The 17,944-nt window shown below is 39.6% G+C and overlaps 2 protein-coding genes across 11 annotated transcripts in view; one reads left to right on the top strand and one right to left on the bottom strand.

Moving 5' to 3' along the window:
• The window catches only part of LOC103347841 (uncharacterized), a 73,269-nt gene extending 65,355 nt beyond the window's left edge, over positions 1–7,914 (bottom strand). The window contains exon 1 of the mRNA XM_070061235.1: positions 7,878–7,914. Coding sequence (XP_069917336.1) covers positions 7,878–7,914 — 37 coding nt within the window. The remainder of the gene's footprint in view (positions 1–7,877) is intronic.
• Positions 1–17,944, top strand: part of PTPRD (protein tyrosine phosphatase receptor type D) — a 1,630,925-nt gene that overhangs the window by 1,137,094 nt on the left and 475,887 nt on the right. The window lies entirely within an intron of this gene.

Here is a 17,944-nt window from a genome sequence, read left to right as displayed (position 1 = left end):
CATTAAAAAAGTAATTAAGGAAGCAGGATGTCTGTGTAGAGAACTGTGAGAATAAATGAGAGTGCAAGGTAGTCATTACAAAGTGCATCTAAACATAAAAGAATAAAGGTTAAATGTTAATTGAGACTGGCTGCGTCTGCTCCGCCATCATATTGACGAGGGCAGAAGTTGGGAGGACAGCTGGGTTTTTCACTTGGTTGCTAAGTCTTTGAGCTTGATCCACTGTTGAGTTTTATTCTGGAAAGAGATAGAGCCAAGTTTTGACTTTGCTAACGTTAAAGATAGTCCAAATTTGCAGACTAGCACTTCCTCCCTCTCTCCTTTTGCCTCTCAACCAAGTGCCTGCCTTTTCTTTTTTTTCAATTGCGCTGACATTGTTAGTGCTCCTGTCTTCCAGGCTGGACAATTCCTGGCCTCCTCCCGCTGGGAAACTTTCAAGCACCCAGGAGTCATCCGGAGGCAGTTTTTAAAGATGAATTCTTAGATGGCTCCAGAGATTATCTTTTCCTCAGGCCAACCACAACAAGACAGAAACACCCTTCCTCAAGGAAGCCTTTAGAAGCAACAAAGCTATGAAGTGATTGCTACCAGACTACTGGTGTTAATAATATGTGAAAATAAATAAATAAATGCATTCATTTTAAAACAAAAAATGCGAAGGGCTCATTCCTATAGATACCATGTACTTTGATATATAGATACCAGAATCTTTCATTATAATACCATAGGACTATAATTAATATTAAATACAGCAAGGCATATCAAATTATTCTTGGATATATATTTTAGTACACTATCACTTTATTGGATCTTTTTATTATATCTATAATAATCCTAGAAGGAAAGCTGGGTTGGGCTTATTCATCTAGCTTATATATGAAACTGAGGCTTAGAGTTGTTATGTGACTTCCCAGAGGCACTGAAACTGCAGAAATGAGACTAGGACTTACATGCTCTGACTCATAGCTCATTGTGAATTTATATTGATGAGAGGTTTGTGACTAAAATAACTATATGTGATTACTGAAGCACTAGTTGGAGTCAGTATTGCAGATTAAATATAACTACCTGTAAACTTCATGAAGGCACAGCTTTCTTGTATTAACTGCTGAATTGAAGCCCCATGAACCACACTTAACATATAGTAGGTGATTAATAAACATTTGTTGAATGAATGAATGAATGAGTAAAAAGTCACAGCCTGTATATGATTTGTTACACTAGCTTTAGGATGCAATGGGAAGCTACTCTTTAATTAAGGTGATTCAGACTGATTTGGTAGATTTAAACATCTTCCATTTATAATCTCTTTCCTGTCAGTAAATATCAGAACTTCTCTGGTGATTTCTTATGCTTAGACCAGCAAATTCAGAATTGTTTAGTTTGGTATTCTCTAAATAATTCCTGTGTGAAAGCAGTATTATCTGCATTCTTGGCACAAGGAATAGAGTATGGCACTTTGGTATGATTGAAACTTTAAAAAAACTTAGAAGTGATCATTATCTTGCTGTTTCTTAAAGGATTTATGGAGAACTGGACTTAATAATCTGGATTTAGCCTACCTAATCTAGTTGTTCAGTTATCTTATTTAAAGTTTAATGTTTTGAGACTAGACTGAGAAAATAAATGTCAAAGAAGAAAAAGGAAAATTCGACACATAGATACTTATTTAAATATTAATCTGATAATGAAGTAAAAATGGATGGAGTTTCATACTGTGAAGTACAGTGGGTAGAATTTCATGTAAGTCCAGCATGAAATATTTTTTTCAACTTTGTTTCAGAGCTCTGAGTCCAAGTTGCCACCCTGAAAGATTGTGTTGAATTTATTTTCTGAGAGTCTGCACTGTGCTAGACACCAAAGTGAATAAAGGCATTTATGTATGAGAAGACACATTCTCCATTCTCAAGTCACTCAGTCTAACAGAGAGCCAAAGACAAATACACAAATAAATCAGATACAAAGCACAGAAAAGTGGCTCAGCTGCTCCTTGTGAACTCAACGAGAGGGAAATTCATGCGTTTGGCAGATAAGATGGCGCTTCGGCATGGTTTCAGGAGTCCCTGTTGGAGAGTGGGGTTTTTGAGAAAGTAGAACACAATGGTAAGGGCTCCCGGGGGCAAGATGCCTTTCCGAATGTGTGCTGGTACAGAAAGGACTTTGCCAGCTAGGTTGCATGTAGCTTAGGCATCTGTTTCACATATCTTCAAGATTCCTTTTTTACTCTTCCACTACTTTGAGACTACTTTGGCACAGAATCAACAAATCAAAATTAAATAATCTATCTATTTGATAGCTTTGCAAAATGAGTTGATGAAGAAAGAGTTTGGAATTCACACCTAAATGAGGTTCTCACATTATTGCATATTATAGTTATAGCTAGCAGAGCTGCGAGTGTCTCTCTTGGCCATAACACAATCATGTTAGGATTCACCTTCATTTGTAGCTTGAATTTATAATATAATAGAAATATTGTGTGCTTCAAGTCCCTTAAATATGGAGTAATATTAAGGCTATCATATTATGGCAATTTTCAGTTTTTCCCAAATGGTTGGTGAATGGAATGTTACAATAAATCTAATATTATTGTTGGTAGGAGATTACAGACATATTTTACTTTGGTTATTCAATTTCATAAATTAGAATAAAATGAAATCTTAACATGTAAAGTATTCTGAACATAATGTAAATTGAATTTCATATTTAATTATTCAAAAGGCTTTTTCAGGTTCTAGCGAAGTGGTAGTTTACCAATAGATGGATCTGCTGCTCTTTATTTTCTAGGATATAAATCATGGAGATTTGACATTTCTGGTTATTTCAATTCTGGATTAGTTAATACTTGAATTGCTCAACTGTATGAACAGAGCTTCTGGGGATTTTTTTTTTTTAACAATTTATTTATTTATTTGAAAGAGTTACAGAGAGGCAGAGGCAGAGAGAGAGAGGTCTTCCATCTGATGGTTTACTCCCCAGATGGCTGCAATGGCCAGAGCTGTACCGATCTGAAGCCAGGAGCCAGGAGCTTCCTCCAGATGTCCCACGTGGGTGCAGGGGCCCAAGGACTCAGGCCATCTCCCACTGCTTTCCCAGGCCATAGTAGAGAGCTGGGTGGGAAGAGGAGCAGCCGGGACTAGAACTGTTGCCTATATAGGATGCCGGCACTTCAGGCCAGGGCGTTAACCTGCTGCACCACAGCGCTGAACAAAGCTTCGGTTTTTAGTCACTTACATAAGTCTGTATGTGAATAAAGTAGGAATCGCTCTCTTTTTTAAATCTTTGAGTTATCAGGCACATGATGATTTGATGCAATTAAATTATAGCTTTTAAATAAAATTAATGTAATCCAAAGGTATCCACAAGGTTTTTTATAAATATTGTGGCTGCAGAGACAGTTAAATTTCATACTTCTGCATCCTAATTACAAGTACTCTGATGACCAATAAATATTCCAAGCTGCTCAGTATTCTAGGTATTGATAACTGACGATCATTGTAATTCAGTGGGACAATCTTTATTTCAGTTAAGTGTTCACTGGACTTCATTAGTCTTGTCCTCATAAGTTCATATACTTGAATATTCTCCCCAAAGAAAATCTAAAATATTACTTGCCAGTATTATCAAAATATTCTTATCCAGGCAATTATGACAGTTTGTCCCTACTTAACCCCTCATCAGAATGTTCATAGATCCATCTGTTGACCTATACCATTTCCTACAGGGCTACCCACAGTGCATAATTTTTTTTTTTACTAAGTTTTTTTTTGGTGTTTTTTTTTTTTTTTTTTTTTTTTTGACAGGCAGAGTGGATAGTGAGAGGTAGAGAGACAGAGAGAAAGGTCTTCCTTTTGCCGTTGGTTCACCCTCCAATGGCCGCCACGGCTGGTGCGCTGCGGCCAGCGCCCCACGCTGATCCGAAGGCAGGAGCCAGGTGCTTCTCCTGGTCTCCCATGGGGTGCAGGGCCCAAGCACTTGGGCCATCCTCCACTGCCTTCCTGGGCCACAGCAGAGAGCTGGCCTGGAAGAGGGGCAACCGGGACAGAATCTGGCGCCCCGACCGGGACTAGAACCCGGTGTGCCGGCGCCACTAGGTGGAGGATTAGCCTATTGAGCTGCGGCTCCAGCCCCAAGGTTTTTTTTTTTATGTATTTGAGAGGCAGAGTTAAAAAGAGGGAGAGAGATCTTCCATTTGCTGGTTTATTTCCCAGATGGCTGCAAAAGCCAGGTGCCAGGAGCTTCCTCTGGATCTCCCACATGAGTAGCAGGGGCCTAAGCACTTGGGCCTCGTCCACTGTTTTCCCAGGCCCATTACCAGGGAACTGGATAGGAAGTGGAGTGTCCATGTGGGATGCTGGCATCACAGGAGGTGGCTTAACCTACTGCACCACAACATTGGCCCCCCATAGATATTTCAAAAGACCTGACTTGAATTACTTTGATCAGAAACTTAAAGCTGACATGGTGTTGCTCCACTTGATCATTTGGCACTTAATTTTTTCAGACAAGGTTTTTTGTAAAAAAAAAAAAAAATTAGTCCAAGTGAAAAGGCCTTTATTCCTTCAGTATAAGTATATGGGGTAAAATGTGCCTTTTCTTACCTTTTTTTTTTATATTTATTTTTATTTGTTTGAAAGGCAGAGTTACATAGAGATTGAGGGAGAGACAGAGAGAGATCACATCCCCTGATTCATTCCTTAAATGGCCATAATGGCCAGGCCTGGGACAGACCAAAGCCAGGAGCCAGGAGTTTCTCAAGGGTCTCCCACATGGGAACAGGTGCCCAAGCACTTGGGTCATCCTCTGCTACTTTCCCAGGCACATTAGCAGGGAGCTGGATTGGAAGTAGAGCAGCTGGGATATGAACTGACACCCACATGGGATGCCAGTGTCACAGGTAGCAGCTTCATCTGCTATGCCACAGTGCTGATCCCCAACCTTTTCTTTTTTTAAATTAACATGTAACTCAGTCAATTTTTAAATATGTTTTGTTTGAGCTTATCTTATGGAATTGGAGTACATTAAGAAGATATAACCCTGTTCTTTGGATCTTATATGTACCATAGTGAACATTAGCAGGAGTTGGTGTAGGTAAATTTGATGTTGGGATTTCATGCATTTCTCCTTCAAGAAATAGGTTTTGTCACAATTTTCTAATTTTTAAAAAGATCTTACAGCTTATTATATGTAAACTTTGATACAGATAGTGATAAATAATATATTGATTGACATTCAATTTTCACACCCTGAATGTTTTGTTTTCATCAGTGGAATGTCCTAGTGTATCAATGGTTTTATCTACTGTGTGAAATTAATTCTCCATCATATTTTATTTATGATAATTCCTAAGTAGGGTATTTCATCATGTAAAGTAAACACAGTTGTGGAGAATAATTGTTTTCTCATTCTGGTTGTGCTCAATAAATTCCAATAAAATCATTAAATGACTTCTGAAAATATAAAAAGGTTCCATTTTTCAGGTTAAGTGATGTTATGAATTCAGAGAACTGAAGTACATACTGAGAAGATAAGAAAATTTGTTTTAGCGTTAGGTCCAAAATAATTTGTCTGTAATAAAATTGACATGCATTTTTGCATACTGTCATTAATTAGCCATTTATTCAAAGACATTTGGACTGGGTTTTTAGAGATTTATTTATTTGAAAGAGTGACAGAGAGTAAGAGATGTTCCATCTGCTAGTTCACCCCCAAATGGTGGCAACAGCCTGGACTGGGCCAGGGCAAAGCCAGGATCTGGAACTCCACTAGGTTGCCTATTCTGTTAGGCATCATGTGTTAGGAAGACAGACAAGCAAGACTGTATTGGAAGCAGAGTGGCTGGACTTAAGTGATCTGGATGCTTTTTTCACCAGGGACAGTTTAACCCACTGTGCCACAATGCTGGCTGGTATTTGGAGTATTTGAGTATTTGTTTTGTAGAATGAGTTAACAAGTCATTTCCCCCAAATTTTGAGCCATTGCACTATTGCTGGCTGTTATCTAAAATAATTTTTTGCCACTTTGTTTATGTCCCTGTGAGAGAGATCCGTGAAGTTAAAATCTCCTTGAAAATAACAGATAACCATGTCTTTCATATTATGGGGGAAGTTACGTTTCCTGTCCCCAAATTTGGTTTCTGCCAAATAATCTGTAGACTGTAAATGCTGTTAGAGAGTTTACTGTAAGTATTTGGAATGCTTTCGGTACAGTTTTGACACAAATAAGAGACAATTTTCTACACATCTTAACGAACAGAATGTACCCTAATGGGCAGCAGTATGTGAAATGGGCTTAACTATTATTGTATTTCCATACTCCCTAGTTCCTCAATTGCCTCCCCTTTCCCCCTTGAGTTAAACATATTGCACTTCCATCTGCTGTATACTATAGATGACTCACATTTATTTTTTGCAGGGATATTTTTCAAATGAGTTTGGGGAGCAGATGTTTTTGCATTCATATTTGCCTTCCTTTTTCTGATGTCTTTCCACAAATACAGGGGGAAAATGCATGGCTGCTGTCCTTGTCGAATTTTGCATATCTCTTTGATTCCAGCTGCTGCACTGTAATGCATGATAATGTGACAATGGCAGTCAAGCAAGACATTTCCTTAGTTTCCTAGTACTCAATATCAGTATCACAGCTGTGCTGCAGGGACTTGAAGAACTTCTCCCACTCTTGCTAATTCCCCCTGGGATCCTTGGGGAAAAGTGAATCCAGCCAGACCTCTCCCTCTGATGGTTCTTGTTTCAAGACTGAGTTTAGATAAGGTACAGATTAACAAATGAACTTGAAAATGCAAACCTAATCATCTACATAGCGTGCTATGTTTTCTGTTCCCAAGTCCAAATAAAACCACCTACATTATTTTAAGTTACATGCACAAATGTTGATCTTAACTTGTCTGTCTTCCTAAAACATGATGCCTAACAGAATATTGTGACTCTTTGGCAACACTTTGCAAACAACATTGTGTTCTGAGTGCAGGTGTAGCCTGGTAGTGGAGGGTGAGCACTGAACTCAGAGTGACAAGGCTTAGACATTGCCATGGTTATCTACTGCTTCTGTAACAAGTTACTCCAAATGTAGCTTTAAAACAGCACGTTTTTTCTTTTCTTGGTTTCTGAGGGTCAGAAATTCAGGAGCAGCTTGGTTATTGATTCTGGCTTGGAGTTTCCCCTGAAGCTGCAGTCAAGTTGTTAGGTGGGGCGACTGTCATCTTGGTGTCATCTGAAGGCTGGAGGATCTGATTCTAGCTTGGCTGACTCCTGTGTTGAACCTCCAATTCCTTGTCATTTTGGCTTCTCTGAAAGACTTACATTATGGCAGCTGGCTTCTTCTGAAGTGAGTGATCAGAAGTAGTCATTTAACTTGGTGGTTAAGATGCCTGTGCCCATATTCAAGTGCTTGGGTTTGATTCCCAGCTCTGGCTTGGGATTCCAGCTCTCCACCAATTCACACCCTAGGAGGCAGTAGTGATGGCTCAAGTAATTGAGTACCTGCCACTTGTTGAGAGATCCTGATTGTTTCCCCAGCTCCTGGCCCTGCCCATGTCATGACTGTTGTGGACATTTAGGGAATGAACTAGTAGATAGGAGCTCTCTCTGCCACTCAGATAAATTTAAAAAACATGGAGTGATTAGAGAATGAGAGCAAAAGAGAAAGCATTTACATTGAAAGCTGTAGTGTCTTTTACAGCTGCATTGTGGAAGTGGCATAGTATCATTGTTTTGCATGCTGCAGGTTCAAATCTGTTGGAGTAAGGAGGGGACTGCCCAAAACATATTGTACACCAGGCAATGGGGATAATTATGGCCCAAGTTGGAGACTGGTTGCCCACAATGATGAGTAACCCACTTGCCCCTAAATTTTTATCTGACCTAGAGTCACCGACTTTTTGAACATCAGTTTCCTCATTGTAGCAAGGACATTGTGCCTCTACTGAACACTAGCAAAGTGTAGATCTGATTGAGGTGATGGGAAAGCATTTTGTAAATAGGAAACAGAATCTGCATGTGAGAGCTGAGGGAGGGACTGTATTTCTTTCCAGGAATAATGACAGAAGAAATGCAAGACATGGAGATGAATGGAGAGAAATTGAAGAAGGAAGAAAAAAAGAGGAGGCAAATCTGCAAACCATCTCTATTATCTTGAAACAGAGATTGGGTTTTGTTCCTCCTTTTTATCAATATGTCACAAAATGGACAACTGAATCTTCAACAATACTCAATTCCATTCTTTAAGTAATGGCTATTATAAACTGCTCTTTGCAGATGAGACAGATTTGATTACAATCAAGTGAATTTTAAACTTCAGCCAAAAAGGCTAACTGTAAATAATCAGCACCAAGGGGCCAGGATTTGACCTAGGAGTTAGTAACTCCACGAATCTTATCACAATACTTGGGTAGGAGTCCTGCTCCGCTCCTGATCCCATATTCCTGCTAACACAGATCCTTGGAGGCAGTAGGTAATGACTCAAGTGGTTGAATTCTTGCATACACTTAGGAAACCTGGATTGAGTTCCTAGCTCCCACCTTGAACTTGGCCCAACCCCTGCCATTGCAGGCATTTGAGGAAAGAACCAGCAGGTATATCTTTGGTTTTTGTTTTTCTGTATTGTTTTGAGAAGCAATCAGCTCTACTACTTACCTTCATTGTAAAGGCTTCTGTCCAATTGGAAAGGACATCTAAGATAGCCATTAATGTTTGCGTGAGACATTGACCTTGGCATAGTATAAACTAAAATCTAGAGAATGCATTTATTATTTTTAATGCTTATGTTCTGGAACTCATTTCCTCTGTGGATGACTTTCAGTTTCATTCTGTGGCATCTAACATGTGGAGACATCTTCTTACTCTTATAATCTAGTAACAGACTCCTTCTGTTGGCAGTAGGTGGCTTGGAGACCATTTACCAAGTGGAATTCTAGCTACTTCAGACTGATGAATCTAAAAGCCAATTGAATGAGGAGGTATCGAAAAATTCATGGGAAAATTCACATTATCTCTTAGTTCCACTTTTACGTGCACTTGTTGAAGCTCTTCCATGTTACCCCCACCCCCAATCTGCCCTCGTTCTATACATGTTGTGTTGACACAGTTCTTTGAAGATATCTTTTTGAGGCTACTAAGAGTGAACTATTTTTATCCATTTTTCCCCTAAAGAAATCACTACATCAGATAATTTCACACATTCTGGGATACTCTTCACACATTTCCTGCTTCATTATCTACTTAGTCCCTGACCTTCACTCTGAGATTCATGTCAGGAAAGAATTGAAGATTTGGCCATCCACTGCAACATTCTCTGGTCTTAAAACTCATTTTTTAAACAGTTGTGACTTGGCCATTTTGAAATTTCCCCCAAGTCAAAACATCAAGATCAAAGGAGCCATTAGCCTGTCCAGCTCCCTCCCATCCATCCAAAAATGCTTCTCTTCACAAGTCATCTAGCTAGCCAGTGGGTGTCCTCGGGCATCTCACTGGCATCTCAGTTGGCAAATCTTGATGATGCTGACTCCTCAGTTCCTTTAAATTTAAGCCCTTCTCTGTATCATACTGGTTTGTCCTTCTGTTTTGCCTGTTTGCCGTTTTAATTCCCATGTAATTGGCTTCCTTGAAGCTTCTTCTATTTTCTCCTTCTTGGGACATCTTCTGTGGCTTTTCCTGGAGCATCTGGGACTTGAACTGGTGTTCATGCTAGCATCAGAGGTGGCAGCTTAACCCACTGTGCCACAATGCTGGCCCAGGTGATAGTCTTATTGTTTGCAATAAAGCAGTGTTGCCTACTAGAACTTTCTTTGATGAGGGAATTGTTCTGTATGGTGCTGTCCGATAGTAGCCACTAACCACATATGGCTGTTGAACACTTGAAGTATTCATGGTCAGACTGAGAAACTGAAGTTTTACTTTTAGTTTTAAATTAAATTTAAATGACTACACGTGGCCAATGACTGCCATGTTGGACAAAATGGATCTGTAGGATGAAGTACGATCTTCCTGTTTTTACCATTATCCCTTTTCTTTTCCTTTTACCCACATACTGACCCTGTGTACAGCTTGAATGTTCTGATGTTAATTGTTTGAAACCTTCTTGCCTCAATCCGCACTTAGCAGTGCTTTTTTTGCTTTGGAGCCAATGCTGTGGCATAGAAGCTTATGCTTCTACTTGCAGTGCTGGCATCCCATATGGGCACTGGTTCGAGTCCCAGCTGCTCCACTTTCGATCCAGCTCCCTGCTAATGTGGTTGTGAAAGTAGCGGAAGATGGCCCAAATACTTGGTTCCCTGCACCCATGTGGGAGACTGGGAAGAAGCTGCTAATTCCTAGCTTCAGCCCGGCACAGCCCAGGCCATTGCGGCCTTTGGGGAGTGAAACAACAGATGGAAGATCTCTGTCTTTGTGTGTGTGTGTGTGTGTATACAATCTCATAAATATAATCTCATATATAATCTCATATATACATACATGTACACATATATGTATTTCTGCCTTTCAAATAAATATTTTAAAAATATATTTCTTTTATGACAAACATGGATAGTGTCATATATGCAACAAAAATTTATTGAACACCTGCTATGCATAAAGCATCATGAATGTATTTGTAAACAAGAGACAAGATTTCCTCTCCTTCTGGGACTCTATATTGGGTGAGAAAGACAATGTATGATAAAAAGTAGACGCAGTGAAAGTGAATTGTGTAGTGTATTCTAAGATGAGAGAAAAAGAAAAAGGCAGAGCAGGATAGAGGAATCAAGACTGCTGGTGAGTGTGAGGGACACACTATAGTGTTCAAGAGGGTGGTCAGTGCAGGTCAGTCTCATCAAGAAGGAGTTAAGATTTGGAGGAAGGAGTTAGCTAGCAGATGGGGGAAGGGAGTGCGCTTGTACCACTCGGAGAGACAGGAGCAAAGGCTGTCATCAGGACTGTACCTGGCTTGTTCAGGGAAAAGCAAGGAGTGCAGAGTGGGAGGGTGAGAGGATTGGTTGCAGGTAGGACTATAAGTAGGAAGGATAACAAGGGAGCTGGCATGTATGGGCTTTGCAAACAATAGTAGACATTTTGACTTTTAATTTGACTAAAGAGGGAGGCCATTGCAGGGTGTAAAGTAGAGTAGTGACACGGCTGCCTGATGAAATGTTTAAAAAGACCACTCCACCACACAACAGTGTTGATGTTAGAGTGGTGAGAAACAAGTCTGAAATTGGAGAGGCCTATTAGGAAATTGCCTTGTTGACAGTTAATGATTGTATCTTGGACATGAGTAGTACCAATAGAAATTGTATATTTTTATAATGCTTGAACACTCATGTGCCTACAGTTATTTGGCATTTATGGCATTTCTGTGCCAGTGTTCTTTATCATAATCCCCTCCTATCCTGTAGAAATAACCATCATCCTTGTTTGTAATCTAATTTTTTGTGTTCTTCATATTTCATTTGACTACACATGCTTGCCTACACAATAAAATTTTCATAGTTTTGACCTTAATATAAATGGGGTGATATTGTATGAATTCTTTTTTGGGACCTTTTTGTTCAGCATTATGTTAGTAAGATTGTTTTTGCATTTACCTATAGTTTCTCCATGCTCACTGATTTATACTATTTTATTGTATGAATATCTTGTACTTTCCCATTATACTGTTGATAGGTATTTGTGTTGCCTTAATTTTGGATATTTATGGAGAGTGCCAGTCTATGTAGATATTCGGATGCATATAAGGCAACATTTCTAGGCTATACATTCAGAATCAAAATCTGCATCATGGAATATACTTATACTCAGCTTCTTTTTATAATTTCAGTTTTCCAAGATGAATTTACAAATTTCCACATGTGAAAATCCCTGTTTCTCTACATGTATCTTTGCCAATTCTTGGTATTGCCAGACATTTACATTTTTGTCAGTTTGGCTATTGTGTGATACCCCCCGGAGGTTTTATTGTACATTTCTCTCACTGGTATGGATTTGAGTACATTTCCCATGTTGATTAGCCATTTGATTTCTTCTTGTGTGAAGTGCCTGTTTAAGTATTTTGTGTGTTTTCCTACTTGGTTGTCACCATTCTGTAGGAGTTCATTATTTGCTGCACATGCTTTCCTTTGTCAGTTACATGCATTTTGTATTTGTCCTCACCACAAGTAACCTATTTCACTTCTACAATAGTGTCTTTGGAAAGAAGATATTTTAAATTTTTATGTAGTAAAATTTATTAGTCTTCCACTTTATGATTAGTTCTTTGTGTATCTTGCTTGAAAACCATTTTCTACCCTCAAGCTCCAGAGATGTTCTTTGGCCTTTTCCAAAAGTTGATAGTGTTAATTTTTACATTGAGATCCTCAATCTACCTGGAAGTGCTTTTTGTATATAGTGTGAGATGGGGACTGAATTTCCTCTTTATTTGTTATAGCATGGAGTGCCAATTCTGTGCTAGTCTATTTTTTTAAAAAGATTTTTTATTCTAACTCATTAAATTGGTTTTCCCATTAATAAGCTATCTTCAATTAAAAAAAAACTTCTCTAGTGTTATCAAACCATCTCTTAAAAATGTCCAGTGGAATCATTTGCAAATAATAGAATCTGAACTTGAAGCAAGTAAAAACAGACAAATAGCAAAGAAGACAGGAGTGCTTTATATGGGCCACGGAACCTTATGGCCAGGGATGTAGCTTTAAGAACAGATTGAAATTCTCCTGCTGTCAGGTCATTGATTCACCTATATTTCTCTATTGGGCAGGTTAATGGGAATTATGGTTCCTAACTATGCCTGGGCTTTATCTATCACGTTCCAACTACTGGGGCGTCTATTTCCATTTATATCCCAAATTTTTTATTGACATATTTTGGGTCAAGTGCCAGTCACCTGTGGCAGGTCCGTGTCAGTCAGCTACATCAGCTTCTGCTGCAGCATGTGGCCAATGAGGAGAAAATAGCAGCTTTTACATCAGATGCTGGCTATACAGTTAATTAGTAGAAGCATCAGATACGTTCGTGCCTCTGTTTGCTTTTCCCATGTCATCTCTGATGGGGATTTCTCTCCTAAAGTGGCTTGAAATCTTCGTAATCGTTAATAAGAAGGCAGTCAGTTGAGTTTCCCTACTGCAGATATCTCATAAATGGCCTCTTGTAGACTATGCTGCTTGGAGACATTGAATTACAAAGTTCTGTATTTGTTTCAGTTGTGAACTGTGTTGCCATTTATCTTATTTTTATGAAAAGTAATGTGGCATTGATAAGGTCCCATAAGCATTAAATTGATAAAAGAACATCATAAGGTGTGAAACATCTCTCCTGCACTGGATAGAATTCATATGTAAACTTATAAAGTTGTACTGCACATTGCATCAGTTTCTGAGAAAATAATTGGTCATAACATAAATTGTACTCTGTTATGATGCAGTTGAAGCAATAAGATTGACTTAGATTATTTTTCCTGCTATTTTAATATTTGGTTTTTAGTTGAAAATTGTTTCTTGCTAATTTAAATGATAAGAAATGTCCTCAGTGTAGGTGTTTGTTCTGAACTTGATTCATTTATTTCTCAAAGTAAGCAAAAATCAACTTACAAAAGGAAATGACTTTTTTTTTTTTTTTTTGACAGGCAGAGTGGACAGTGAGAGAGAGACAGAGAGAAAGGTCTTCCTTTGCCGTTGGTTCACCCTCCAATGGCCGCCGCGGCCGGCGCGCTGCGGCCGGCGCACCGCGCTGATCCGATGGCAGGAGCCAGGAGCCAGGTGCTTTTCCTGGTCTCCCATGGGGTGCAGGGCCCAAGCACCTGGGCCATCCTCCACTGCACTCCCTGGCCACAGCAGAGGGCTGGCCTGGAAGAGGGGCAACCGGGACAGAATCCGGCGCCCCGACCGGGACTAGAACCCGGTGTGCTGGCGCCGCTAGGCGGAGGATTAGCCTAGTGAGCCGCGGCGCCGGCCGGAAATGACATTTTTAGATAGAGTTAAAAAAAGTAAAAGATAAAAAGGCTAGATAGATAGCTTCATTTCTAGAGGATGAATTTACAACCAAGATTATTGGCCATTTGGATGATGGCTCATTGATATTAGGGCAGTATGTGCTAAGTTGCTTGGGAAATCATGTCCTAAAGGACGGAATCATGGACTGGCATTTGGCTTGGTAGGTAGATTGCCTATAGGGATGCCTGCACCCTGTGTCAGTGAGTCCTGGCTTTACTTCTGATCCCAGCTTCCTGTTGATGTGTACCCTGGGAGAGGCAGCTGATGATAGCTCAAGTACTTTGATCCCTGCCGCCCATGTAGGAGACCCAGGTTGAGTTTCCATCGCCTAGCTTTGGCTCGACCCAGCCCTGGCAGTTGTGAGCATTTGGGGGATGAATCAGTGGATGCAAATCTGCCTCGATCTGTCTGCCTCTCTCTCTTTTTCTGTATCAAATTAAGTCGTCAGTCAATGGTAGAATCAACAGAAATGCAGTGACTGTCATCATTTCTTGTGAGGACCTAGTAGTTACTTGTGTCTTCTCCTGTTTCCCGTCATGGCTCCCCTCTCCTCTCCTCCATCATCTTCGTATCACTCCCCTCTTCTATTCACATAATTCTATTATAATTTTCTCTTTTCTACTCTCCTCTACTTGAGGAATTTAGGCCTTCGTACTTTTCTGTGAAGAGATCTCCAGCAGGATCGTGTTTTTGTTATCAAGTATACATATCTGTGTACACTGCTCTTCTAGACACTAATAGATAAGAAAAAGGCACAAATCACATAAATTATACAAGTCAGCTAGTAAGTAGTAAGCTGAGGCTTTTTTTTTAAGGTTTATTTATTTATTTGAAAGGCAGAGTTGGGTGGGAGGTCTTCCATCTGCTGGTTCACTACCCAAATGGCTGCAGTGGCTGGAGCTGTGCTGATCTGAAGCCAGGACCCAGGAGCTTCTTGGGCCATTTGCTGCTGCATTCCCAGGCCACAGCAGAGAGCTGGATCAGAAGTGGAACAGCCAGGACATGAACCAGTGCCCGTAGGGGATGCCAGCACTGCAGGCAGCGGCTTTACCCACTATGCCACAGTGCTCGCCCCAGAGACTTTTTAATAAAATAACTCTGTTACTTGAATTTTAAAATAAAGATTTATTTATTTATTTGAAAGGCAGAGTTACACAAGGACCAGGGATGGGGTCAGGTCAAACAGAAACCTGGAATTCCATCCAGTCCTCCCATGTGGGTTGGCAAGAACCCAAATACCTGGGCCATCCTCCCCTGGCTTCCTAGGCACATCGGCAGGGAGTTGGATTAGAAGTGGAGTAGCCAGGACTTGAAGTGGCACCCGTGTAGTATGATGGTGTTGCAGGCAGCAGCTTAGCCTGCCGTGCCACAATGCTGGCCCTGGTAAGACTTTTTAAGATGAAAGGAATATTTTTTTTTAATAAATAAGGAAATTCAGGATGTACCACCTAATGTACCACCTAATGTCGGAGAAATAATCAAAGCATTGAACTTCATATTGCTGTTGCTCAAGTGAAGAAAGTAGAAGTTGAGTGAAGCTGGAAGCTGAGTGTTGAGAACAGTGCTGATTTCAGCAGCATTGTTGTTTCCCATGGTAACTATGGCAAAGGGTACAATGGCTGTAGGAATGTGTAAGTTCTGTGCTGTTTAGAACAGTTTTCTCACCATGCTTTTACTTCCCCTCAGCAGAATCCTTGGTATCACAGTAGTAATAAATACTTTGTTAGGTGAATATACTTAAGATAGATAATGGGTTCAGACACTGGGGATCATTTTCTGGTTGTTAATGCAAATACATTCACTTTTCTTTTTCCTCGGGAGATTTGGATACAAATTGCAAACTTCCTTTTTTTTGTTTGGGACAAATTACAAAAGTAAATACTATTTACTATTTGGAGAAGTAGTAATAGTTTTAGTATTGAACAAAAATCGATATGTATCTCAGGATAACTTGGAGGATTTAAATTTTTTTCTGATGTTGACTGTTTAACAAAAGTGAGCTCCTACTTCAAACAGGAACTAGCACAATGGTCTCTGAGTCCTTAATTTATGACCAGTGCCCTGGTCCTTTGCCACAGCAAAGCTCAAGCCTCTCTTCCCCCTTTTCACATTCTGGGCCAGTATCTGTGTGTGGCCACTGGTGGTGAACAGTGCAAATGAGGCACATGCACTCTCTCTACAAATTAAGAGCCTTCTTTGACCTGCATTAGAAATTAGCAGTTAGAAATGATTCAGTTGTACAGTTGGAAGTGCTTAGAAGTTTTTCAGGATAAAGATTTAATAGTTTTTGTTTCCTTACTAGGGCTATAAAAACAGTCTTTTCTTCATTTTTAACATAATACATTTTTGGAGAGTTTTTGTGTTCCTTATATTTTTGCTAGTTTCTATGTTCTTACATTGACTGTAACTTCAACAAACCTTGTTCACTGTTTTGCCATACCTTAGTGATCTTGAGGGCTTTAGAGACAGTTTTACTCAAACCCAGCGTAGTCAACCATTGCTTATCCTCAATAACCTTATATGGCTTCTGTGTGGTTTTATTTTATGCCTCTTGTTTATTAAGCTAGTTGACAATAATTGTGCAGTCTAGCTTTGGCTGGGGGAGTTAGTGGTGGTAGCATAAACCTGGTTGATGAAAGTCTGTACTGGCATTTAGGAGTTGCAGGAAGCAATGATAAGGTGATTCACATTAGTTCCTTTTACTGCAAATGTGCATTTGAACTATTGGTCTTCTGAAGGATATGCAAGATTCTTTCTGGGATTTGGACAGAACCATGTCTCTATGTAAAGGTTTTCGCTCTTTAATTTGTAGCTAACTGTGTAATATAATTCTGTGACCTCATCCAGATTAAAACCTGTGTTTGATTCCTTTTGAATGAAACAAAATTGCAATACAGTAAGCCCTGAAACTCACATTTTTGATAACTATGCCAGGTTCGTTGTGACAGGGTTTCTTGTTCCATTGATTAGCACTTTTTCCCTTGTTATTCATCATCATCTTGTTTCAGTCTCCTTTAAATATGCACTCTTTGTTACCAGTTTTTTTTTCTTGGGCATTTATGTGTCTGTACACAGGGCCCTGATTTTTGGTGGGCTGTGGGAGGCCTGGTCGTTTCTATTGAACAGCTTCATAAGGAGGCCAGCTGTTAGCTGTCAAGGGTTTTCTTTTTTATTAGTCTCAGAAGGCAAGGCTGGCAGGGTGCAGCATGTTGGTACAAGATCCCAGCTGTTGGAATGGTGCTCCTGGAGTCCCTGATCATTTGAAACTTGAAGAAAAATTTGACCTTATCATGGCAGTTTTGTCTGTTCATTTGTTTGTTTTGGAGGGGCTTGCAGTGCAAGATAAAGAGATATGGGAAATAACTGTTAAATATGGAGGCAGTATGGAGAAAAAAAACTTTTTACATTTGCAAACTTTTTAATACTGAACATTTTTGGTATACAGAGTTTAAGATACTGTGTGTGTGTATGTTGGGGTGGGGGGAATGTTAACTTGTGTGGATGTAGATAAATTTTTGTTGGCATACCTTTATTTGGTAAACAGGGTTAGCAATTTTGGCAGCATTTGACCATGCTTTAGAAAGCAGTGAGATAAGAAAGCTATTTATCAGAGGCACACAGTGAAAAGTTTTTCAAAATTGAAAGGTTTTGATGCTGTTTAATTAAAAGAAAAAAAATGCAGTAAAACCAGATTCTGCTTAAAAGGGACTTTGCTTTTTTATGCATCTTGTCTTTCAAGTTCTCTGGGTGACTTCTCTGTGCCAGGATCCTTGGATAGCTTGATAAAGTGGCCAAATTACTAAATAATGAAACCAAACACTTTAAAGGAATGAAAATATCTCTGTTTGCTTCTTTGTGAGAGATTGGCAAACAAGAACACACATAATCGCATACATTTATACTTAAGAAATGTAGCTTATTTAAAACAGGGAACCTTGAGAGAGATGCTTGGTTGGGACTGAGTCATTACCC

This window comes from Oryctolagus cuniculus, chromosome 1 (genome assembly GCF_964237555.1).
Source record: "Oryctolagus cuniculus chromosome 1, mOryCun1.1, whole genome shotgun sequence".
In the NCBI taxonomy this organism is placed as follows: domain Eukaryota; kingdom Metazoa; phylum Chordata; class Mammalia; order Lagomorpha; family Leporidae; genus Oryctolagus; species Oryctolagus cuniculus.
The sequence above is the reverse complement of the archived record's forward strand: the minus strand, read 5'-3'. Positions and strand labels throughout refer to the sequence as shown.